Here is a 25649-nt window from a genome sequence, read left to right as displayed (position 1 = left end):
TACAAAAAACATACCTTTATACATATACATTTCACCACACGTGCAAACAATCTCCGGAGCCCCGGAAGCGGATATCCGGTTGCGTCATCTCACACTGACACGCCTGCCCAGCTGATGACGCTTCCCGGCCACTGTGTACACCATCACCATAGAAACATCTACAAAATACATGAAGAGTACCGGATACAATGTTAAAATATCATAAAGCACTAAATGTGTCAGCATATCAATGTTACATTCACTTTAGTAACATTTATATATAACAATGAAACATTATTAATATCATTGATAAATAAGTATAAGACAGGGTTAGAACAATAAAACAATGCCAGTATGTTCCGCACTGTCCAAGCAAGGGGATATTATTTATTTACAGATGTTTATATCTTTATTTATATTTATAAAGAGAAGGCTAATTTACAAAAAACAATTAAAGGATAATGACTCATTTAAGCCAAAGGGAGACACCGTGTTTAACAAATGTATCCACCGTGCCTCTTTCTGAAGTAACAGCCTTGCTCTATCTCCCCCACGATTAGACAAAGGGACGTGATCCAACATTTTGTATCTCAAAGAGGACAAATTGTGTCTACATTCCTTAAAATGTTTAGCTACTGGCTGATCAATCTGTTTTCCTTCTAATATTTGTTTTATGGCACTCCTGTGCTGGGTCATTCTCTCTTTAAATTGGCAGATAGTTTTGCCAATGTAGTATAACCCGCACGGGCATCTCAGACAATATACTACATATCTACTAGTGCATGTTAAAACATGTGTTATCTTAATGCGTTTTCCTGATTGCGGATGCAAAATGTAATCACCTGTTTCCACCTGTTTCCAAATACAGACAAGTGGTGCAACCCGTACACTTATAATTACCAGGCTTTCTCGTAAGAAATGTAGTATTGTTTTTACTATTAGAGGCGAACGAGGAGATGTCAGTGTGTACAACCATATCACGTATGTTGCGACCACGTTTATAACATGGTAACAATCTATGTGCCGACAAACTTGTATTGATGAATGTGCTTTGCAAACAGACCAATTTCCTTGTAATATCACTGCGGCTGAACGCAAGGCACTAAAAGATTTATCGACCTATTCTGATATCACTGTGCGCCCCGCCGATAAAGGTGGGGGCATAGTGATTCAGAATATTGCCGATTACAAAGCTGAGATATATCGCCAGTTGGGCGACCCAGATGTATATGTTAAATTAGCATCTGACCCTACACAGGGATATTTGCATGAATTGCAGGTATTGCTTGATCAGGCAGTAGAAGGGGGAGTTATCTCTACAAAAACATCATCAGCCCTGATTGTTAGCTCTCCCCGCATACCTGTACTATACACGATTCCCAAGCTACATAAAAACGCAGTGTCACCTCCGGGGCGGCCTATTATCTCAGCGAGGGAATCGCTGTATTCACAGGTTGCTAAATACATAGATCATTATTTACAACCAGTAATACAAAATCAAGCTACATATTTAAAAGATACTGCCACATTTTTTAAAAAATTAAATACAATTACCATTTCTGCAGATCAGTGTTGGCTTTGTACGGCCGACGTAGTAAGCCTTTACACTAGTATCCCTCATGATCGAGGGCTACAAGCGGTCAAAGCCTTGATTGAAAGCAGTATTCATTTTACAGGGCCAGATGTGAATTTGTTTATGTCCTTAATTTGGTTAACCCTGCACCGTAACTATTTCCTTTTTAACAATGAATTTTATAGGCAACTGCAGGACTGCGCAATGGGTTCTTGCGCAGCTCCTGCATACGCAAATGCCTTTATGTTTGACGTCGAACAAAAAATGTTCTTTTCTGATGTGCAATTCAGTCCACATATCGCGATGTACACACGCTACATCGACGATGTATTTATGCTTTGGACTGGTTCTAGAGAGGATTTCATTCTAATGATGGAATATGCTAATTCCATAGATGAGTCTATTAAATTCACTTATAACATACAATTTGATAACATCCATTTTTTGGATGTTAACATCACCAAAAATAGTGAAAAATTTGTTACTTCTGTATATACAAAACCCACAGATGTAAACTGTCTGTTAATGTCATCTAGTCATCACCCGAGATCATTGGTAAATGGTCTTCCATATTCACAATATCTCCGCATTCACCGCATTTGCAGTAATGCGGAAGATAAGCAAAAACAAATGCAGACATTAACTAACAGATTTTTGCAACGGGGATACTCAAATACCCTGTTACAACAAGCTATGACACGAGCATTACAAACACCGCCCGTGTCTACTGCATCCAGATCTGTAAAGAATACCGACAAAGCTATGGTATGTGTAACACAATACACCAGTTCCAGTCATAAAATCATGAATACGGCAAAAAGAATTTGGCCGATTATTCAAACTGATCCTGGTCTGACAAGTTTGTCGGCACATAGATTGTTACCATGTTATAAACGTGGTCGCAACATACGTGATATGGTTGTACACACTGACATCTCCTCGTTCGCCTCTAATAGTAAAAACAATACTACATTTCTTACGAGAAAGCCTGGTAATTATAAGTGTACGGGTTGCACCACTTGTCTGTATTTGGAAACAGGTGATTACATTTTGCATCCGCAATCAGGAAAACGCATTAAGATAACACATGTTTTAACGTGTACTAGTAGATATGTAGTATATTGTCTGAGATGCCCGTGCGGGTTATACTACATTGGCAAAACTATCAGCCAATTTAAAGAGAGAATGACCCAGCACAGGAGTGCCATAAAACAAATATTAGAAGGAAAACAGATTGATCAGCCAGTAGCTAAACATTTTAAGGAATGTAGACACAATTTGTCCTCTTTGAGATACAAAATGTTGGATCACGTCCCTTTGTCTAATCGTGGGGGAGATAGAGCAAGGCTGTTACTTCAGAAAGAGGCACGGTGGATACATTTGTTAAACACGGTGTCTCCCTTTGGCTTAAATGAGTCATTATCCTTTAATTGTTTTTTGTAAATTAGCCTTCTCTTTATAAATATAAATAAAGATATAAACATCTGTAAATAAATAATATCCCCTTGCTTGGACATTGCGGAACATACTGGCATTGTTTTATTGTTCTAACCCTGTCTTATACTTATTTATCAATGATATTAATAATGTTTCATTGTTATATATAAATGTTACTAAAGTGAATGTAACATTGATATGCTGACACATTTAGTGCTTTATGATATTTTAACATTGTATCCGGTACTCTTCATGTATTTTGTAGATGTTTCTATGGTGATGGTGTACACAGTGGCCGGGAAGCGTCATCAGCTGGGCAGGCGTGTCAGTGTGAGATGACGCAACCGGATATCCGCTTCCGGGGCTCCGGAGATTGTTTGCACGTGTGGTGAAATGTATATGTATAAAGGTATGTTTTTTGTAACATGTATTTTGCTTCTGATGAAGGTTTGAATAAACCGAAACGTAAAGCGCTAAAGGGCTTCTGTGGTCATTTAGCTTTGAAAAGTCCGTGAGTGCCGCCTATCTTGGCTCTGTATATATATATATATATATATATATATATATATATAAAAGAAAAGATTTGGGGTACTTAAAGATAAAGGTATGCGGTTAACATACCGCCCGTTGGGATCACGGCTGTCTCAATACTGACGCCAGGATACCGACTGGGAATACCGGCGACCTAGACGATTCCCCCTCTATTGGTGTCCACGACACCCATAGACGGAGAATAGAACCTGTACACCGAGCCTGCAAGGCGTTTTTTTGCGCTCACCCCCCTGCTGGTATACTGCCAAACGGGACGCCGATGACGGTATCCTGAAAATCAGCATCACGTTTGGCGGTATTACATACTGATCCAAAAAAAAAAAAAAAAATGCCTTTAACAGCCATCTGACCCAATCTCAGTGAAAAAATTATTTAAAAGCAAGTGGTTTTTCAGCAAAACACGTGCTCAAATTAAATTGGGTTTAAGTACACGTTGAGTATCCCATATCCAAATATTCCAAAATTCAGAATATACCTTATTATGGAATTTGAGTAAGACTGAGATATGAAACTTTTGTTTTCTGATGGCTCAATGTACACAAACTCAATGTACACAAACTTTAATGCCCAAAGTTATTAAAAATATTGTATTAAATGACCTTCAGGCTGTGTGTATAAGGTGTATATGAGCAGTGTCGGACTGGGGCATGAAGGGCCCACCAGGGAAATGCAGTCACAAGGGCCCACAAACGAGCGTTGCCATATGCAGGAAGGGGTGTGGTCACATAACCAGAGAGGAGTGGCCAGCCATTGTAGGCACCACCTAGCATAGTATATAAAGAAAAAGAGCTACCTTGCTGCCCACTTCAAGCTGTTGTGTATCTGCCTGGGTTACATCGGGAGAGAGCAGTAGTATACGCGCCTGGGTTACACCGGAAGAGAGAAGTGATATATGCACCTGGTTACACCTGGAGAGAACAGTAGGATACGCGCCTGGGTTACATCGGGAGAGAGCAGTAGTATACGCGCCTGGGTTACATCGGGAGAGAGCAGTAGTATACGCGCCTGGGTTACACCGGAAGAGAGAAGTGATATATGCACCTGGTTACACCTGGAGAGAACAGTAGTATACTCGCCTGGGTTACACCTGGAGAGAACAGTAGTATACGCGCCTGGGTTACACCTGGAGAGAACAGTAGTATACGCGCCTGGGTTACACCTGGAGAGAACAGTAGTATACGCGCCTGGGTTACACCCGGAGAGAACAGTAGTATACGCGTCTGGGTTACACCTGGAGAGAACAGTAGTATACGCGCCTGGGTTACACCTGGAGAGAACAGTAGTATACGCGCCTGGGTTACACCTGGAGAGAACAGTAGTATACGCGCCTGGGTTACACCTGGAGAGAACAGTAGTATACGCGCCTGGGTTACACCTGGAGAGAACAGTAGTGTACGCTCCTGGGTTACACCCGGTGAGAGCAGTAGAATACGCACCTGAGTTACACCAGGGGAGAGGAGTAGTATAAGCGCCTGGGTTACACCGGGAGAGAACAGTAGATACACATAATGATAGTGCCAGACACACATATGCCCGAGTAGTGCAGTGCCAGATACACAGATTTCCCCAGCAGTGCCAGATACATATACGCCCCTAGCAGTGCCAGATACACATACACCTCCTGCAGTGCCAGATACACATATGCCCCCAGCAGTGCGAGATACAGTACATACATGCCCCCAGCAGTGCCAGATACATACACGCCCCTAGCAGTAGTGTGCCAGATACACATATGCCCCCAGAGTGCGAGATACATGTGCCCACAGTGTCATATACACACGTACTGCCCCCACAATGCTGCTCACCGTCACTGCCTGGGCTCTGCTGCTACTCTTGTGTATGAGGCCTCTGACTCTGCCTCCCAGTCACTGCTGCCGCCTGGGCTCTGCTGCCACTCCCGCTGCTCCGTCTGAGGGTTGGGGAGAAGAGCGAAGCGCGCACTTCTCCTCAGTTCGACTCTGTACAGTCATCGCCGCTGCCCGGGATCACCTGCTGCTCCCTGTGGCTGATGGATGGGGAGGAGAGCACAGCGCGCACCTCTCCTCCCTTCAGTCCGACACTGCGTCACCACCGCTGTCCAGCATCACCTACTGCTCCTGTGGCCGGGGAGGAGAGCGCAGCACACCTCTCCTCCCCTCAGTCCGACATTTGTTGGACATGCCCTCACGCAAAAGAGGGCGTGGCTAATACTCGGCAGGGCCTACCGGTGAGCAAGTATATGAAACAAATGCATTCTGTGCTTGGACTACCTACCTACTAAAATTAGGGGATTCTGTACTGGAAAAGGACTTAGGTGTCCTCATAGATAGCAAACTAAGCAGTAGTACCCAAAGTAGGACTGCAGCAAAGAAGGCTAATAAGATATTAGCATGCATAAAACGGGGTATTGATGCTAGGGACGAGAGTATTATACTCCCATTATATAAATCACTAGTGAGGCCACACCTTGAATACTGTGTACAATTCTGGGCACCGTACTACAAAAAGGATATCCTGGAGCTAGAAAAGGTTCAGAGGAGGGCGACCAAACTAATTAAGGGCATGGAGACAATGGAATACAAGGAAAGGCTTGAAAGACTAGGCATGTTTACATTGGAAAAGAGGAGACTAAGAGGGTATATGATCAACATCTACAAATATATAAGGGGACAATACACAGAGCTTGCGCGGGACCTGTTTTTGGTTAGATCAACACAGAGGACTCGTGGACACTCGCTCAGGTTAGAGGAGAGGAGATTCCGCACAATACGGCGTAAAGGCTTTTTCACGGTAAGGACGATACGTGTTTGGAATTCCCTGCCTGAGGGAGTTGTAATGGCGGAATCTGTCAACACCTTTAAGAATGGGTTAGATAAATTCCTAATGGATAAGGATATCCAGGGGTATGGTGCATAGTCATGCATTATAGTTACTATAAATAGGGATAAAATGCAACGGCTGACATCAGCATCAGTCAGAAATTTTAGTCAAATCATCATGCATAGGAGACCACAAATAGGTTGAACTCGATGGACAATCGTCTTTTTTCAACCTCAGATACTATGTTACTATGTTACTTGGGTCCCATAGCCAGGATATCTCATTATGGGATGCAAATTTTCCAAAATACAGAAAAATTCGATGTCCAAAATACTTCTGGTTCCAAGTATTTTGGATATGGGATACTTAACCTGTATACAGTATATTTGGGTCATTTTAAGCCACTTTAAAATAAGTTCCAAACCCCCCACCCAAAAAAAAACAAATTACAGATTACTCCCACCTGCAAGCCTAAAACACTTGTCCCACTCATAAAGCACACCAACATACCTGTCCCATACCTTGCAGCCCAATTTTCATCATTTTGCACTTTTTCACACCCGAAATGACATGTCATTCTCGCCCAATTTAAAATAAGTAAAAACTTCTAAGTGTCTATTTAGTCATTTGGCCGTGGGAGATGATTAAAAATAAGAATTTACTCACCGGTAATTCTATTTCTCATAGTCCGTAGTGGATGCTGGGGACTCCGTAAGGACCATGGGGATTAGCGGCTCCGCAGGAGACTGGGCACAACTATAAAGAAAGCTTTTAGACTACTGGTGTGCACTGGCTCCTCCCACTAAGACCCTCCTCCAGACTTCAGTTAGGATACTGAGCCCGGAAGAGCTGACACAATTAGGAAGGATTTTGAATCCCGGGTAAGACTCATACCAGCCACACCAATCACACCGTATAACTCGTGATACAATACCCAGTTAACAGCATGATAACAACTGAGCCTCTCAACAGATGGCTCAACAATAACCCTTTAGTTAAGCAATAACTATATACAAGTATTGCAGACAACCCGCACTTGGGATGGGCGCCCAGCATCCACTACGGACTATGAGAAATAGAATTACCGGTGAGTAAATTCTTAATTTCTCTAACGTCCTAAGTGGATGCTGGGGACTCCGTAAGGACCATGGGGATTATACCAAAGCTCCCAAACGGGCGGGAGAGTGCGGATGACTCTGCAGCACCGAATGAGAGAACTCAAGGTCCTCCTCAGCCAGGGTATCAAATTTGTAGAATTTTGCAAACGTGTTTGCCCCTGACCAAGTTGCAGCTCGGCAAAGTTGAAGAGCCGAGACCCCTCGGGCAGCCGCCCAAGAAGAGCCCACCTTCCTCGTGGAATGGGCTTTTACTGATTTAGGATGCGGCAGTCCAGCCGCAGAATGTGCAAGCTGAATCGTACTACAGATCCAGCGAGCAATAGTCTGCTTTGAAGCAGGTGCACCCAACTTGTTGGGCGCATACAGGATAAAGAGCGAGTCAGTCTTTCTGACTCCAGCTGTCCTGGAAACATAAATTTTTAGGGCCCTGACTACATCCAACAACTTGGAAGCCTCCAAGTTATTTGTAGCCGCAGGCACCACGATAGGTTGGTTCAGATGAAAAGCTGATACCACTTTGGGGAGAAACTGGGGACGAGTCCTCAATTCTGCCCTATCCATATGGAAAATCAGATAAGGGCTTTTACATGACAAAGCCGCCAATTCTGATACACGCCTGGCCGAAGCCAAGGCCAACAATATGACCACTTTCCACGTGAGATATTTCAAATCCACGGTTTTCAGTGGCTCAAACCAATGTGACTTTAGGAAATCCAACACCACGTTGAGATCCCAAGGTGCCACTGGAGGCACAAAAGGGGGTTGAATATGCAGCACTCCCTTAACAAAAGTCTGAACTTCAGGTAGTGAAGCCAGTTCTCTCTGGAAGAAAATTGATAGAGCCGAAATCTGGACCTTAATGGAACCCAATTTAAGGCCCATAGTCACCCCTGACTGTAGGAAGTGCAGGAAACGGCCCAGCTGAAATTCTTCCGTTGGGGCCTTCCTGGCCTCACACCACGCAACATATTTCCGCCATATGCGGTGATAATGGTTTGCGGTTACTTCTTTCCTAGCTTTAATCAGCGTAGGAATGACTTCCTCCGGAATGCCCTTTTCCTTCAGGATCCGGTGTTCAACCGCCATGCCGTCAAACGCAGCCGCGGTAAGTCTTGGAACAGACAGGGCCCCTGCTGCAGCAGGTCTTGTCTGAGCGGTAGAGGCCATGGGTCCTCTGACATCATTTCTTGAAGTTCCGGGTACCACGCTCGTCTTGGCCAATCCGGAACAATGAGTATAGTTCTTACTCCTCTTCTCCTTATTATCCTCAGTACCTTTGCTATGAGAGGAAGAGGAGGGAACACATAAACCGATTGGTACACCCACGGTGTTACCAGAGCGTCCACAGCTATCGCCTGCGGGTCTCTCGACCTGGCGCAATATTTTTCTAGCTTTTTGTTTAGGCGGGACGCCATCATGTCCACCTGTGGCTTTTCCCACCGGTTTACAATCATTTGAAAGACTTCTGGATGAAGTCCCCACTCTCCCGGGTGGAGGTCGTGCCTGCTGAGGAAGTCTGCTTCCCAGTTGTCCACTCCCGGAATGAACACTGCTGACAGTGCTAACACGTGATTTTCCGCCCATCGGAGAATCCTTGTGGCTTCTGCCATCGCCGTCCTGCTTCTCGTGCCGCCCTGTCGATTTACATGGGCGACCGCCGTGATGTTGTCTGACTGGATCAGTACCGGCTGGTTTTGAAGCAGGGGTTTCGCCTGACTTAGGGCATTGTAAATGGCCCTCAGTTCCAGAATATTTATGTGCAGGGAAGTCTCCTGACTTGACCATAGTCCTTGGAAGTTTCTTCCCTGTGTGACTGCTCCCCAGCCTCGAAGGCTGGCATCCGTGGTCACCAGGACCCAGTCCTGTATGCCGAATCTGCGGCCCTCTTGAAGATGAGCACTCTGCAGCCACCACAGCAGAGACACCCGTGTCCTCGGAGACAGGGTTATCAGACGATGCATCTGAAGATGCGATCCGGACCACTAGTCCAACAGGTCCCACTGAAAGGTTCTTGCATGAAACCTGCCGAATGGAATTGCTTCGTAGGAAGCTACCATTTTTCCAAGGATCCGCGTGCAGTGATGCACCGACACCTGTTTTGGTTTTAGGAGGCCTCTGACTAGAGATGACAGCTCCTTGGCCTTCTCCTCCGGGAGAAACACTTTTCTCTGTTCTGTGTCCAGAACCATCCCTAGGAACAGCAGGCGTGTCGTAGGGACCAGCTGTGACTTTGGAATGTTTAAAATCCAGCCGTGCTGTTGTAGCACTTCCAGAGATAGTGCTACCCCGACCAACAACTGCTCTCTGGACCTCGCCTTTATCAGGAGATCGTCCAAGTACAGGATAATTAAAACTCCCTTCTTTCGAAGGAGTATCATCATTTCGGCCATTACCTTGGTAAAGACCCTCGGAGCCGTGGATAGACCGAACGGCAACGTCTGGAATTGGTAATGACAATCTTGTACCACAAATCTGAGGTACTCCTGGTGAGGATGGTAAATGGGGACATGTAGGTAAGCATCCTTGATGTCCAGTGATACCATGTAATCCCCCTCGTCCAGGCTTGCAATAACTGCCCTGAGCGATTCCATCTTGAACTTGAATTTTTTTATATATGTGTTCAAGGATTTCAAATTTAAAATGGGTCTCACCAAACCGTCCGGTTTCGGTACCACAAACATTGTGGAATAGTAACCCCTTCCTTGTTGAAGTAGGGGCACTTTTACTATCACTTGTTGTGAATACAGCTTGTGAATTGCCTGTAACACTGCCTCCCTGCCTGAGGGAGTGGTTGGCAAGGCAGATTTGAGGAAACGGCGGGGGGGGGGGGGGGGGGGGGGGAGACGTTTCGAATTCCAGCTTGTACCCCTGAGATACTACTTGAAGGATCCAGGGATCCACCCGTGAGCGAGCCCACTGATTGCTGAAGTTTTTGAGATGGGCCCCCACCGTACCTGGCTCCGCCTGTGAAGCCCCAGCATCATGCTGTGGACTTAGAGGAAGCGGGGGAGGACTTTTGCTCCTGGGAACTGGCTGTATGCTGCAGCTTCTTTCCCCTACCTCTGCCTCTGGGCAGAAAGGACGCGCCTTTAACCCGCTTGCCCCTATTGGGCCGAAAGGACTGTACCTGATAATACGGTGCTTTCTTTGGTTGTGAGGGAACATGGGGTAAAAATGTAGACTTCCCAGCTGTTGCTGTGGAAACGAGGTCCGAGAGACCATCCCCGAACAATTCCTCACCCTTATAAGGCAGAACTTCCATGTGTCGTTTGCAATCTGCATCTCCTGTCCACTGCCGAGTCCATAACCCTCTCCTGGCAGAAATGGACATTGCACTAATTTTGGATGCCACCCAGCAAATATCCCTCTGTGCATCCCTCATGTATAAAAGTGCGTCTTTTATATGCTCTACGTTTAGCAATATAGTGTCCCTGTCTAGGGTATCTATATTTTCTGACAGGGAATCTGACCACGCAGCAGCAGCACTGCACATCCAGGCTGAGGCTATAGCCGGTCTCAGTATAACACCTGTGTGTGTATATATAGATTTCAGGATAGCCTCCTGCTTTCTATAAGCAGATTCCTTCAGGGCGGCCGTATCCGGAGACGGTAGTGCCACCTTCTTTGACAAGCGTGTGAGCGCTTTATGGTGATGTTAGGGGATGTTTCCCAGCGTGACCTATCCTCTGGCGGGAAAGGGTACGCCATTAGTAACCTCTTAGAAATTACCAGCTTTTTATCAGGGGAAGCCCACGCTTCTTCACACACTTCATTTAACTCTTCAGATGGAGGAAAAGCTACTGGTAGTTTTTTCTCTCCAAACATTATACCCTTTTTTGTGGTACCTGGGGTAACATCAGAAATGTGCAACACATTTTTCATTGCCTCAATCATGTAACGTGTGGCCCTACTGGAAGTTACATTAGTCTCATCATCGTCGACACTGGAGTCAGTATCCGTGTCGACATCTGTGTCAGCCATCTGAGGTAGCGGGCGTTTTAGAGCCCCTGATGGCTTTTGAGATGCCTGGGCAGGCACAGGCTGAGAAGCCGGCTGTCCCACATTTGGTATGTCGTCAAACCTTTTATGTAAGGAGTCGACACTATCACGTAATTCCTTCCACAGCACCATCCACTCAGGTGTCGACCCCGCAGGGGGTGACATCACATTTACAGGCATCTGCTCCGCCTCCACATAAGCCTCCTCATCAAACATGTCGACACAGCCGTACCGACACACCGCAAACACACAGGGAATGCTCTGACAGAGGACAGGACCCCACAAAGCCCTTTGGGGAGACAGAGAGAGAGTATGCCAGCACACACCAGAGCGCTATATAACACTGGGATCCCACTATCAATGAGTGTTTTCCCCTATAGCTGCTTTTTTATATATATATATATATATATATCTATATCTATATATCTATATATATCTATACTGCGCCTAAATTTAGTGCCCCCCCTCTCTTTTTTACCCTTCTGTAGCGTTCAGACTGCAGGGGAGAGCCAGGGAGCTTCCTTCCAGCGGAACTGTGAGGGAAAAATAGCGCCAGTGTGCTGAGGGAGAAGCCCCGCCCCCTTTTTGGCAGACTTTCTCCCGCTTTTTCTGGAATACTGGCAGGGGTAATTTTACATCTATATAGCCTCTAGGACTATATATGATGTAGATTTGCCAGCCAAGGTGTCATATATTGCCCTCAGGGCGCCCTCCCCCAGCGCCCTGCACCCATCAGTGACCGGAGTGTGAGGTGTACATGAGGAGCAATGGCGCACAGCTGCAGTGCTGTGCGCTACCTTGGTGAAGACCGATTTTCCGGACCTCTTCGTTGCTTCTGGCTCTGTAAGGGGGACGGCGGCGCGGCTCCGGGAACGAACACCAAGGTCGGGTCCTGCGGTCGATCCCTCTGGAGCTAATGGTGTCCAGTAGCCTAAGAAGCCCAAACTACCACCTGTTAGGTAGGTTCGCTTCTTCTCCCCTTAGTCCCTCGCTGCAGTGAGTCTGTTGCCAGCAGATCTCACTGTAAAATAAAAAACCTAAATATACTTTCTTTCTAGGTGCTCAGGAGAGCCCCTAGTGTGCATCCAGCTCAGCCGGGCACAAGAATCTAACTGAAGTCTGGAGGAGGGTCTTAGTGGGAGGAGCCAGTGCACACCAGTAGTCTAAAAGCTTTCTTTATAGTTGTGCCCAGTCTCCTGCGGAGCCGCTAATCCCCATGGTCCTTACGGAGTCCCCAGCATCCACTTAGGACGTTAGAGAAATAGGGATTTTTCACCTGCTTGGAAAGTGGTGAAAAGAAATTAGCTGTAAACATGGAGAATTATTGCAGATAATTTGTCACAGGCAACTGAATGGCTGCTTTTCGTGGGTCAAAACCTCAATTTTTAATCGTGGAAACAGGATTTTGCGGCTAATTGAATTACCCCTAAATGGTAATCCTACGTCAGTAGTATAAATGAACTGAGAAACACAAAACATTTACATTCCAAAAGAATGCAGAGTGTTGAATACAGAAAGAAAATGGAACGAAACAGAATATTCTCAGTGTGGCCAGGAATAGACCGTTTTCTAGCTGCATCTCTATCTGGTCTGTGTGAGAAAATGGACTGGGTTGGTAAGATAGATTCCACACAACCAATAACACAAATACTTGAAAAATGTTTATTTCTCCCCTTCGGAAGGCAGAGGTCTACGCATTCTAACCATTAACAATTCTGAAACAGAAATACACACATTTATATTATTTCTGCTATACAATAAAATCCTCATCTTCTCTAAGAAGTAACTCAGTGTCCATCTTATCCTATATTGGATTGTTTACACTCACTACAGCCTCCTCCGGTCCTGACACACATTGCTAACGGTACTAACGGTAGCAAAAATAGGATAATGTCACATGAACATAGAAAGAAATGGGTTCAGCAAACATTTTAAAGGCAAATGCTACATGGAATATGGAGACAGGAAATTAAGCAAGTATTTTTATTTCACCATGTAGGCACCAGATATTCCGCTAGAGCCCAACAAAACAAAAACACAACATGAAGTGCGCTTGTGATCTGTGTTTACCTCATAATAATTTAAAGTTACATTTCATTCGCTGAGAAACCAAATTAGCATCTCTGATTGTACCAGGGCTCTCCTGCTCCAAACAGAAAGAGCACAGACTAAGCTAAGAATAGGATCATTGATCTATACAGGTGGAACCATTTAAACACTGAAGGGATCAAAAATAAATCATGTACTGTATGTATTGATGTCAGTTGTTGTAGAAAATAAAGCTGTCTGACTGAACGGAGAGTGATGGTTCCGTAGGTATGTACTTCTACTTAATGACAAGAGTACAATTAGCAATAGCTGCAACATATAGGGAAAAACACTGCACTCTGGCCGAGTGACGAGAGCTGTGGCTAATGTAACACCATTCCTGGTATGGCATTCCGGAGCTGGGATTTTGCAGTGTCAGGATTCCGGTGCCGGCATTCTGACCGCATCTCCCTGGTGGGTGTGGATCATTAGATTGACAGTGTCTAGGTTGACACTCACTAGGTCGACAGGGTTGGAAGGTCGACAGGGTTTCTAGGTTGACAGGTCAAAAGGTCGGCATGAGGTTTTTTTTGTGTTGTTTTCTGCGTACAGTGACTATGGAGCCGAATTAGTGCACCGTGTCCCCTCGCACGGCTCGCTTCGCTCGTCATGCTTCGGGCAAGGTGCCTCGCTTCGCTCGGCACAGATTACTGTTCCAATCGTAGTCCACGTGGATCGTTAAGTATGGGGAAAAAAAAAGAAAAAAGGAAGTGAAAGCTCATGTCGACCTTTTGACCTGTCGATCTAGCACATGTCGACCTAGAAACCCTGTCGACCTATAGTGGTCGACCTAAACATTGTCAACCTAGACAGTGTCGATCTTCAGACCGGATCCCCTCCCTGGTATATATCAGCAGTTCCCTTGGAGGCACACCCCCATTTATGTCTATGCTGCAACACACAGCATAAAATACTATATCTGATGTAATTCACACAATTCAAACATTAAAGACTCTGCATAACACTTAATAAAATGCTTTATGAGAAAGAAAAAAATCTTGTCTGTATAGTTGTGTAAGAGGAAACGGTTATGTTACAATTATTGGGTGGTAAGTACTCAGCTCCTGTTCTGCTATACCCTGCATGGAGATCAGTATGAGATCCCGGCGGTCAGGAGACCAACACCGGGAACCCGACAGCCAGGATCTCAGCGGTGAGTGCAGCGTGTCCCCACAGGGTTCTAATCCCCCTTGGGTGGTGGTGTGAACCACTACCAAAGTGGGAGAATTCCAGCATCTGTATCCTGACCGGCGGTCAATTGACTCCCACCCCCACCTCCCCTGCATGTATGCTACACGTGCTGCTATACGTGATGCTTTACCCTACATGTATGCTACACGTGAAGCTATGCTATCTGTAAATCTTGACTATAACTCAGATAACTATCGCTACGACCTGTTGCAGCACCTTTGTGCCATGTTAAAAAATAGCCATTAAATAAATTATCCATATATAAAGTTCTTCCAAAGAGCACATATGCATCGTAGTGCTAAAATAATGTAATCATGTATATACAACTATTATATATAGCGTGGGGCACTTGTGTAATAAAGCACAACTATTTTTGTTGGCACAAGTGATAACACAGTAATAAATTACCAGTGGCAAAGTAATACTTTCCTTCTGATCTGCAGGCACAGTAAACCCCCCCTCACCCCCATAGATTTCTGCTAGCACAAATCAATGCGCAATAATATCATCGTGTATTACATGGAACGCTGGGAAATACCTTTTATTGTGTAGAAAGCAGAATTTAAAGCTATAATGCCACTATGGACCTTTCTCCTAAAAATAACATATGCGGACTGGCAAAGCAGTGAGATTACATCTTTTGCACTGATTGCCCACGGGAGGCACGCGATATCCCGGCGCTCTGCATACCAGCGCCGGGATACAGACAACTATTCTCCCTCTTGGGGTGTCCATGATACCCCTTGAGGGAAAATAAATAGTTTGGCGAGCCCGCAAGGAGCTCTTTTGCGCTTGCCCCGCTGCCGGCATTTCGGCGGTCGGGATCCCGGCTTCGGTATATCGTAGTACACCCCTGCCCACATACCCTTTCCATTCATTGATAAATATAAGGAACTGCTGTAAGTGCAAATAGTTCTGTATGTCACGTTCCACTTTTATATTGCTGGCTCTCATTCAAAATTTATATGAAGGAATTTTCAGCACTTCTTCCAACTTATTATATGCTCTAGCGCATGAGAAATTAAAAAAATTCTATTGGATTTCATTGAAAAGCTAATATTACGTCTAACTGAATGCAGACATTAAGACATGCTGTACAGAGCCATAGACAAGATAAACTGTTCTAATCTAGATGATTTCTAGGAATATTTGTTGGTACAGACTAAACAAACATATTGGTGTGTTCAATAGTACAGCAGCTTTCTGCTAACGTCATATCAAAGCTGGTTAAAAAATAATGTTGGTTTCTGCACAGAAAGGCAGTAATGTAATAATGTGCAATTACTGGGAAAATGGTCAGCGTTACTTTATTCCTCCTTCTTCTTCCTAAAAGATAAGGTATCTTTGGTTTCTTGTATCTTTTCAGAGATTCGATCTTTTGTTTCTTCCATCTTTTCACTGATCAGGTCCCTGGTTTCTTCCATTTTCTCGCTGATACGTTCTTTTGTCTCCTCCATCCTGTCCTGTATATAGTCTTTCACCAATGGCGGTGTGGACAAGTAGCCATATTTCCTGAGATATTTAACACTAATGGAAGTTCCCCCTAATGTGACAGTATATCGAACTGGCGTTGCAATCTGCAAAACAAGGAATAGAAGTTAGATTCCCTGATTTTTAGAACTGTGCTCACACGTGTCATTTTTATGCACTCTAACAAATGAAAAATACATAGAGCGGTATCCTAATAGCAGCGATAACGCGGCTTGACAATAAATTATTGCAAATGCGATAATTCGGTATCCTATTAGTGGCGATACATTTTCAGCTATAAGTCTCCATAGGGATTATCACAAATTTCTCTTCTCCGTCTCTGAGCAGGTGATAAGCAGTGCAAAATCCCTATTTTAAAAAGTTAAAAATGTCGGGATTTGGTTCAGAACCCGAGACACCCCTTTGAACGACTAATTATTCACTTTAGTTACATTATTTTTAACTGGCCAATAATGACATGTAATTTTTGGGGCCAAGAAATGCAAAGTGATGGAATTTGGGGTACAAGGTATGGGACAGGTATATTGGGGTGCTTTATGAGTGGGACAAGTGTTTTTAGGCTTGCACGTTGGAATAATTAATTCCGTTTACACTTTTAAAAGAAAAAAAGTCTCTTAAAATAACCCAAATATATACTTATACCCCTTTTTATGTACCCCAAATTTAATGAGAGCACTTGATTGCTTTCTATCATTTTTTTAATCAATTTAATGACACTAATTAGTTTCATAAGGTTTTGCTTTTTTGATGGTACAGGCAGATTTCCCCATTTTCTCCTATACTTATCTCTGCTTTAGTTGGCTAGAATTATCGCGCTAATCCCATTTGCGCCATTTTGGAACAGGATAGGCATGGAAAACGGGAGCGCGCAGGCTGCGATAAACTGATTTTTACATAGATAAATGCGATAAATTTTGCTGCAGACGCGGATTGCATTATCTCGGCTAATAGGGTTTTTACGATACCTTTTTAAGGGGCGAGATGTACTAGCAGTGATAAGAGTGAAGAAGTGAGCCAGTGGAGAAGTTGTCCATGGCAACCAATCAGCACTGAAGTAACATTTAAACTTAGCATACTATAAAATTATACAGAGCAGCTGATTTGTTGCCAAGGGTAACTTCTCCACTGGCTCACTTCTCCACTCTTTTCACTGCTTAGTACATCTCCCCCTAAATGTATTTACCAAGACACCGCTCAGTTGAATGAAAATAAACATACAGCCAACGCAGCAATGTGAATGTTCTTCCAAGCTGAATTTGCACCAAAGTTTTCATACAGTTCTGATGCACAAAATAGGATGAAAAAAAGACCACTGACTACTATGTTATAGTAAGGGGCTGCTGCAGACAGGGGAACGTGCTTACAGCCATGCTGTTTCAGAAAGGCTTCACAGATACACAACATACTAATGGCTATAGGATGAAATAAACACCTTTACAAATAAAAAAAGTATATACAAACAGATCACACGTACGACTGTAAAAGACTACCACCAGCTTCCAGCATATCTCCTACACCAAACCATGGAATTATGCATGGTTTCTCCTTAAGCAATGTTATAAAAAACAGTGCAAAGACATGAATAGTAATAGTAACAATAATCAAAGAGATGGCAAGATACAAACAGTCCTCCCACTTCCTTCAGGTTATATGTCATCAGCTGTGTTTCCCATTAAAGACATAAAACCGTTGTAAATCCTTTCATGGCAGCAGGGATACGTTTGCAGCGAGATCTCGGCTTTTCTGGTGAGGAAAATGTTGACAGTTCCCACTCATTACCCATTGTGGTGCGGTGTCTGACATGTACAGTACATGCTCCTGGTCCCCTCACAACTATGGTCTAATTACCACAGAACCCAGATATCTTGTGCAGCGGTGAGGGACAAATCATCAGATTCTGTCAGTAGCCCCCAGCAAGGCATTAGTCAGAGCAAGCCCATTAGATGCCAATTTCTACACATTCAATAGGATTTATTACAAGTTACGCTAAATAACCATCATAAATACACTGCTGCATTTGTGATAAAAGAATCCAATATCACAATAAAAAAATAAAACAAAAAGTCCTGCTATTTTTTTTTTTTTACTGTGTGTGCAGGATTGTACAGGGTGTTTAGCAGACTGCCTGTGGGACAGACATATACTGACCATGCCTCCAGGACACAGTCTAATCATCCCACTAAGAATGTGATACTGACCTGAGAACGTATTTACTCCACGACTGATCAGAGACAAGAAAGCATGTGTCACATGTTTCCTTCAGCTAACACTGCGTTCTCTCCATATACCCCACCAGAGAACACAGGCCAAAACCACACATAGAAAAGTATCATTAATCATATATAACATATATAACATGTAACACTAGAAGAGTGATGACTATCAGCAATTACACAGGGCCCTATGATATACCATTTAAATCATGTAAGTGGCTGAATGGAAAGGATTTTGTCAGCCTTACTGTACATCACTGCATGTAGTAAAGCTCTGGGGTTGTGAAGTACCAGATCATGCCCAACACCCTGCTGACTGTGGGCCTAATTCAGGCCTAATAATTCGCAGCAGCAAAAATCTTTCTCTAATGGGCAAAACCATGTGCACTGCAGGTGTGGCAGATATAACATGTAAAGAGAGTTAGATTTGGGTGGGTTATTTTGTTTCTGTGCAGGGTAAATACTGCCTGCTTTATTTTTACACTGCAATTTAGATTGCAGATTGAACACATCCAACCCAAATCTAACTCTCTCTGCACATGTTATATCTGCCCCACCTGCACTGCACATCGTTTTGCTCATTAGAGGAAAATTTTGTTGCTGCGATCAGGTCTGAATTAGGCTCTGTACCCCTTAGTGGGAGGTAAAGCACACCTACATATGGGAACCGCACCACTTAATCCCCTTTCACACCAGAAATGCAGGGACAAAACCCGGGAATTCTGCCACGGGCTCATGCAGGGACATTCCCGGGTTGGCACCTTTCACACCAGCATTTTTTGCCGAGACATCCCGGGTCTGCACCTTTCATACTGAACCCGGGATGGCCCTGCATTTTCTGAAAATGGGCATCTCCGAAAAACCACAAGACCAGGGAGTGCCCTGAATAGCCAATCAGCATCAGCAGAGGCAACCCGGGAAGGTGGGACATGTCCCTGCACCGTTCACACTGTCCAGGGTCCAGGGATCATCCCGGGACCAACCCTGGTCGATTGCAGGGTTAAAATGCAGGGACAGAAATCCCGGGTTTTTGTCCCTGTACCCTTTCACACCAAGAAATTTCCCGGGTTGATGCGCGTTCATGTGTTTTAACTCGGGAAATTTATGGCTGTGTGAAAGAGGTATTACATAAATCGATGCCTGAGAAATTGATTACATTGATCAGATTAAATTCTGACTGTACAACTATAAGCAATATGTTGGTGTTACCTGAAATAGGCTGGTCTGAAGATAGGATGCAGTGGGAGGGGAGGGTTAGGGATAGGCTACAAGAAGGGAGGGTTTGGGTTAGTTGCGGGCACCTGTCAGGATTTTGGCAGTCGGACTTTGCCGGTATTTCGTAATCCCAAAAACATATTTTTCTTTTATCTCTCTATCATACATAACCACCCAAGGACAAGAGCTGCAACATTGTCTTTACACAGAACACGCATCGTGTAAGTAGTTAGCTCTCATATATGCCTTTTTAATTAAAAGCTAATCATGACTTTCAGTGCTTTTACTTTCGCACAGTACACACAGAGCGGATGTACCAATATTAAGCACCAGTAAGGTAAGCAGCTTTCACCAAGCTGAAAAGCCTGCTTAACCGTCTAGACATGGGGGGAACATGCTGGAACGGGTGGATAACTTAGCTACAAGCAAGTACAAAATCTGCTCAGTTTCAGACTGGTCCCGTGTCCTAGATTATAGTCACACCTGCATTTCTGCACTGTATCCTCTGACTGAGGTAACATAAAACAAATAAGCCTATTTTTTTGCCAGACAAACACCTAGAATAGAAGTACAGGGTAGAAACATAATACAGTGAAGGAAATGTCCCAGGCTTCCTATATACAGTATGTGCTTCATTGGAAGAGTCTTTGCATCTAACTATACACCCACAAAGCAGGGACTGCATTCAAGTCCAAATCTGTGCAGTTCTGGAGGATTGAATCAATTTATTTACAGGGAGACAGATCTCCCATAGACTGCACACAGATGTCATTACATGGTAAGAGGCTGTTCTCTCCCAGATTTAAAGGAACTGTTAGGATCACAGAAAGTAAAACGTACAAGTGAGCACGGAATGGTTAACGCATGTGCAGCAAGATAAGGGTTTGTGTTTTATACCTCTAGAAAGCAAATCTATAGCCACTTCTAGTTACTATAGAGGCTTCCAGAGTCAGACATGCTGGAGTGCTCTCGTCCTAGATGATGCAATCAGAGGCAATTTTCACTAAAAGCAGCATGTGTCAATGTCAAATATTTGTAAGGATAAAAAGACAATGAAGAAAGATCACTTACTACACCCCCACCAGCCCCAACTCTCATCACCATGACTCCTTCAGCACAGGGCTGTCAAACTTGCCAGTGTTATAATGAGCAGGCAATAATGTGGCTTTGTTATCGAAATATATCACTACAAAAAGGGGATTTAGTATGTACTGGCCGCTGAAGGGCATACTGAGATAATGGATGGCAAGTTAGCATTAATCCCAACTTTGATTGTGAAAGTGAATGAATACAGGTCACAAACAAGTAAGCCAGTGATTGAAGGTGGTCTGTATATCTAGAAGTGTTCGGATTTGTGTTACACATTCCATCATATAACAAGGTTTTTTTTTTGGGTGATGTCATGCAAGTGGGCAGGGCCTATTTGTTCAGTACATTCAATCCGACAGACAATTTACATGCAGTAGGCTCGTCGTTGCAACCACAGTAGTAGAAGCTATTAGAAATCAATGGCAACGGGGGCTGTACTGCATGTTTTTTTAATTCAGTAATCTTAATGCAGCTTCAAGATGCTGCATTTAGTATTTTAGAGACACATTTAAAGTATGTGCAATTTGTTTGCTCCTTTTATTTATACATTACCTTATACATAGCGTAGGCTGTGACTACATTCCCACTCTGAGAATTCTTCAGAATGTTCACTACACTTTCAGGAAAGTGAATCAACTCCAGGAAAGGGACCACATTTACTCCTCTGTGGGGACAAAACAAAAAGTAAAAATACAACACTGAAAGACAGGTTTCTTATATCACAACCTATGGGCTAAGCACCGACTCAGATTGTGTCTATTCTACACAAGCTGATTTTTATTATTCATGCAATATAGATTATTCTGAATGGGAATCATTTATATTGTAATAGAACATAACACAAAGAGCGGTATTCATTTGTTATATCGCGCCCTATCTCCGCCTAAAGTGACAGGAGATCATAGGGCGATATTCAATTATTCTTTGTAATCGCACTCATTAGTGTTGGGTTTGGCCAGGTGAAGCTGAAATGATACTAGCATGCCCGTCAGCAGAAACAATTCAGTAGCTGCCGGTGGGCACGCACAGGTGCAGGAGGTACTGGCATGGAGGCGGCAAACTGAATACTGCCCAAGATTCCGATTCTATGTAGAGATGTGTGGTTCTGTTCTCCAGAAATCCGAATCCACACAAATTTTGTGCATCTGCACCGAACCACAACTCCCGAGGAGATCTGATCCAAATTAAGTCCTGGTTTTGGACTGCAAAAATTACATGATTTTGGCTAATTTTATCGATTTTTCTCCAAGATTTAATTTTTTTTTATAGATTTTTAACCAAACCAAAAATTACATCTGAACCAAAACACTTGGGGGTGGTTTTGCCAAAACAAAAACACGGGGGTCCACTCACATTTCTAATAAAATGTAGCTCTGTATTTTGACGAATCATTGCCGATAGAGCATTCCCCCTAAAACGTTGACACATTATAATATTGCCAAAGTATTTAATACATAATGATCAAGACCTGATGGCAAAATATATTTCACATTCCTGCAGTGTTTCTAGTCATTGTGCGCCCTCTCCTGGATGCTGTATGCAATTGGAAAATAAAGATTGCTAAACCTTTTACACAGTTAAATCAGATAAAATTACATATTGCAACATTGGTTCCATCTAATTACAAAATGTACTTATGAAAGTTTTATAATAATATATTTTACAGAGGAGATATATTTACAAAGTGCAAGACACCTGCTGTCCAGTGAAAGCCAGCTTTGACCTCCTTGCTAATTCCGGAGAAAGAACATTGTACATCTGGTTTTTCAGATGGTTACTTTTGTGGATCTTGTACTTAATTATCAATAAAAACAGATTGCATTGAAAAAAAAAAGGCAGTTCACTACCAACTTTTGACAAGAGCACTAAGTTAATTAGAGTAAAGACAATAATCATACAGTTCACCAATATAAGAAATATAAAAGGCCGGGGTATCATGGTGCAAAGAAAATTCCCAAGGTGGTCATTCAGAGTTGATCGCTCGCGGCCGATTTTCACAGCGCAGCAATCAGGTAAAAAAAATGGCAAAACCGTGCATGCGTATGTACCGCAATGTGCAGGCGCGCCGTACGGGTACAAAGTGGATCGGTGCTGGGTGATGGATTTGGCGAAGATTCTATTCGCACAGCTGAATGCAGGGTGATTGACAGAAAGAGGGCGTTTATGGGTGTCAACTGACCGTTTTCTGGGAGTGTTTGGGAAAACGCAGGTGTGTCAAGGCGTTTGCAGGGCAGGTGTCTGATGTCAATTTCCGGCACCAAAAAGAATGAAGTGATCGCAAGGGCTGAGTAAGTCCAGAGCTACTCTGAAACTGCACAAAATGTTTTTTGCGTTCGCACACTTGCAAAGCAGAAATACACTCCTCCGTGGGCAGTGACTATGCGTTTGCACGGCTGCTAAAAGTAGCTAGCGAGCGATCAACTCGGAATGACCCCCCCAAGTTAGGACGTATCAGTACATATAAAGCTAATTAAATTGAAAATTAAGTGGATTGAGAGAAAAAGTAGAGACAGGGAGGGAAGAAGGAAGGAGCGGTACGTAGGGATTGCGGGTCGTCCTATAATTTCAATGAGATCCGTTTTTTGTGCCTTTATGTTGCACCTTGGCAGGGAAGCGATTTTTTGGCCCTACACTAAGCAGTGTAATAAAAAGCTTTGTATATGCACAATTAACACAGGCAACGAAAATAATACCCTTACCTTTTAATTATTTTAATTCATTTAAGTCATAAGCCACTTAACAGAGAAGTAGAGGTGCACAGTGGCTTAAGGCTGGCCCCTAAGGTGCATACACACTAGGCGATATATTTACCCTCCTGAGTGATATTATTTACAATATCGTCCAGTGTGTATGCTGCAACCGATGAACGATGGCCGGCCCCGCGCATCGTTATCATACCTGTGTCGCCTGTGCATGCAGCTCAATCTAGACTTATTGTCCAAAGCTGCATGTATGGGCCCGGCCACGGCATGTCGTCACTGAACGATATCGCTTGCGCTATTGTTCTGTGTGTATGCACGGTATTGACCGCCCGGCAGGGGTGGTATTCATGTGTCCGACGGTCAGCAGACCGACGGTCACATGACCTCCCCTAAAATCCCGCCCCCTCACTATCCCGATGGTCGGCATGCCAACCAACAGGGACTATTTCCACTCGTGGGTGTCCACGACACCCATAGAGTGGGAATAGAACCCGTGGCGACCGCAGGTCGCCACCGAGCCCACGGCGCGGCGAGTCCGCAAGGGGCATGCTGCACTCGCCCCTCCCCATCAGGAGACCATCGGTCAGCCATACTACACCCCCCGGCAGGGTAGGGAGAACAGTAGGTGATATCGCTCATTTAGCGTATCGCCAAGTGTGTATGCACCTTTAGGTAAGCTTCTAGGTTGCGCTAGCTCCTCACAAGACCAGTGAGCCGCCCATACAGATGCAGCCATATAAAAAAAAATAAAAAGCACCTTGCTGTGTACATTGGCTTTTTTGGAAATTCGCTACTTTGCATGGCACTCCCTCACTAAATAAAATACCGGTGGGGTTGTTCCATAGGTATGCTATACTGAGGAAAAAAAAAATAGTTCCAGGGGGCTAGGGATTAAAAATTGCTGCAATTTTTTTCATTTTATATCACATCGTGAGTAATCAGTCTTTTACATGATTATCCCCACCTGGTACTATTTTTTGCTTCCAAATTCATCGACAACTTTGCTTCCTGGCTTCCTCACTTCTTCTCTCTCAGCCTCCACCCATCCCTTACCACCCCTCCCCATCCCTCGCAACAACTCTGACATCTTGCTCCCATGCATCTGGTGAGGAAGTCATGGCCCTCATTTGTTCCTGTACCCTCACCACCTCCCCACTTGACCCTATCCCCTCCCAACTCCTCCGCTACCTCTCTCCTTCTGCCTGTTCCCATCTTTCTCACCTTCTCAAGCTCTCCCTCTCATCAGGCACTGTCCCGTCTACCTTCAAGCATGCACTCATCTCTCCTTTTCTTAAAAAAAATACCCTTGATCCAAACACTCTCTCCAACTAACGACCCATCTCTCTTCTCCCTTTTGCCTCCAAACTCCTTGACGTATTGTCTACAACCACCTTACTTCCTTTATTTCCTCACACTCACTGCTTGACCCATTCCAGTCTGGCTTCCGTCCTCTCCACTCCACTGAAACTGCCCTTACAAAAGTATGCAATGACCTCCATGCTGCCAAATCTAAGGGACACTACTCTCTACTTATTCTTCTTGATCTCTCTCCTGACCCAGGATGCTACTAAGACTCTTATCCACTCACTGGTCATCTGTAGACTGGACTACTGTAATCTCCTCCTGACTGGCATTCCTGACAAATCTCTCTCTCCACTCCAATCTATCCTCAATGCTGCTGCCCGGCTCATTTTCCTCACCAAACGCACTACGTACACCTTTCCTCTCTTACAAGACCTTCACTGGCTCCCCTTCCCTTTCAGAATCAATTTCAAGCTTCTCACACTCCCTTACAAAGCCCTCACCCACTCCTCTCCCATTTACATCTCTGACCTTATCTCCCTTTACACTTCCACACATCCTCTTCACTCTGCTAATGCACGCCGACTCTCCTTCCTACTGATTACTTCCTCCCACTCCTACCTCCAAGATTTTTCACGTGCTGCTACATTTGTCTGGAATTCCCTACCTCTCCCACTCAGACTCTCCACCTCTCTACAAAACTTCAAACGGGCTCTCAAGACCCACTTCTTCACCAAACCCAGCCAAATCTCATCCTAACCCTCTCTTCCACGCTCTCTATGTACCCAATCTGTCTACCCCTCCGCTTTAGAATGTAAGCTCTCACGAGTAGGGCCCTCTTCTCTCATGTGCTTATTATTTTTCTTACTTTAATAACCTTCAACTGCATCAAATCCAGCAG

The 25649-nt window shown here is 44.2% G+C and overlaps 1 protein-coding gene across 4 annotated transcripts in view; it reads right to left on the bottom strand.

Annotated features, from left to right (window-relative positions):
* Window positions 1–13105: 13105 nt before the first annotated feature.
* The window catches only part of FAM210A (family with sequence similarity 210 member A), a 113871-nt gene continuing 101327 nt past the window's right edge, over window positions 13106–25649 (bottom strand). For all 4 annotated transcript variants that reach the window (XM_063923406.1, XM_063923404.1, XM_063923403.1 and 1 more), the window contains exons 4-5: window positions 21297–21408; window positions 13106–16313 (exon numbers count right to left, since the gene is read on the bottom strand). In XM_063923406.1, the coding sequence (XP_063779476.1) occupies window positions 16044–16313; window positions 21297–21408 (382 nt within the window). In that variant the 3' untranslated portion in view covers window positions 13106–16043. The remainder of the gene's footprint in view (window positions 16314–21296; window positions 21409–25649) is intronic.

The sequence above is a fragment of the Pseudophryne corroboree genome, chromosome 5, assembly GCF_028390025.1.
Source record: "Pseudophryne corroboree isolate aPseCor3 chromosome 5, aPseCor3.hap2, whole genome shotgun sequence".
NCBI lineage: Eukaryota > Metazoa > Chordata > Amphibia > Anura > Myobatrachidae > Pseudophryne > Pseudophryne corroboree.
Note: the sequence above shows the minus strand (reverse complement) of the source record. Positions and strands in the feature narration are given on the sequence as shown.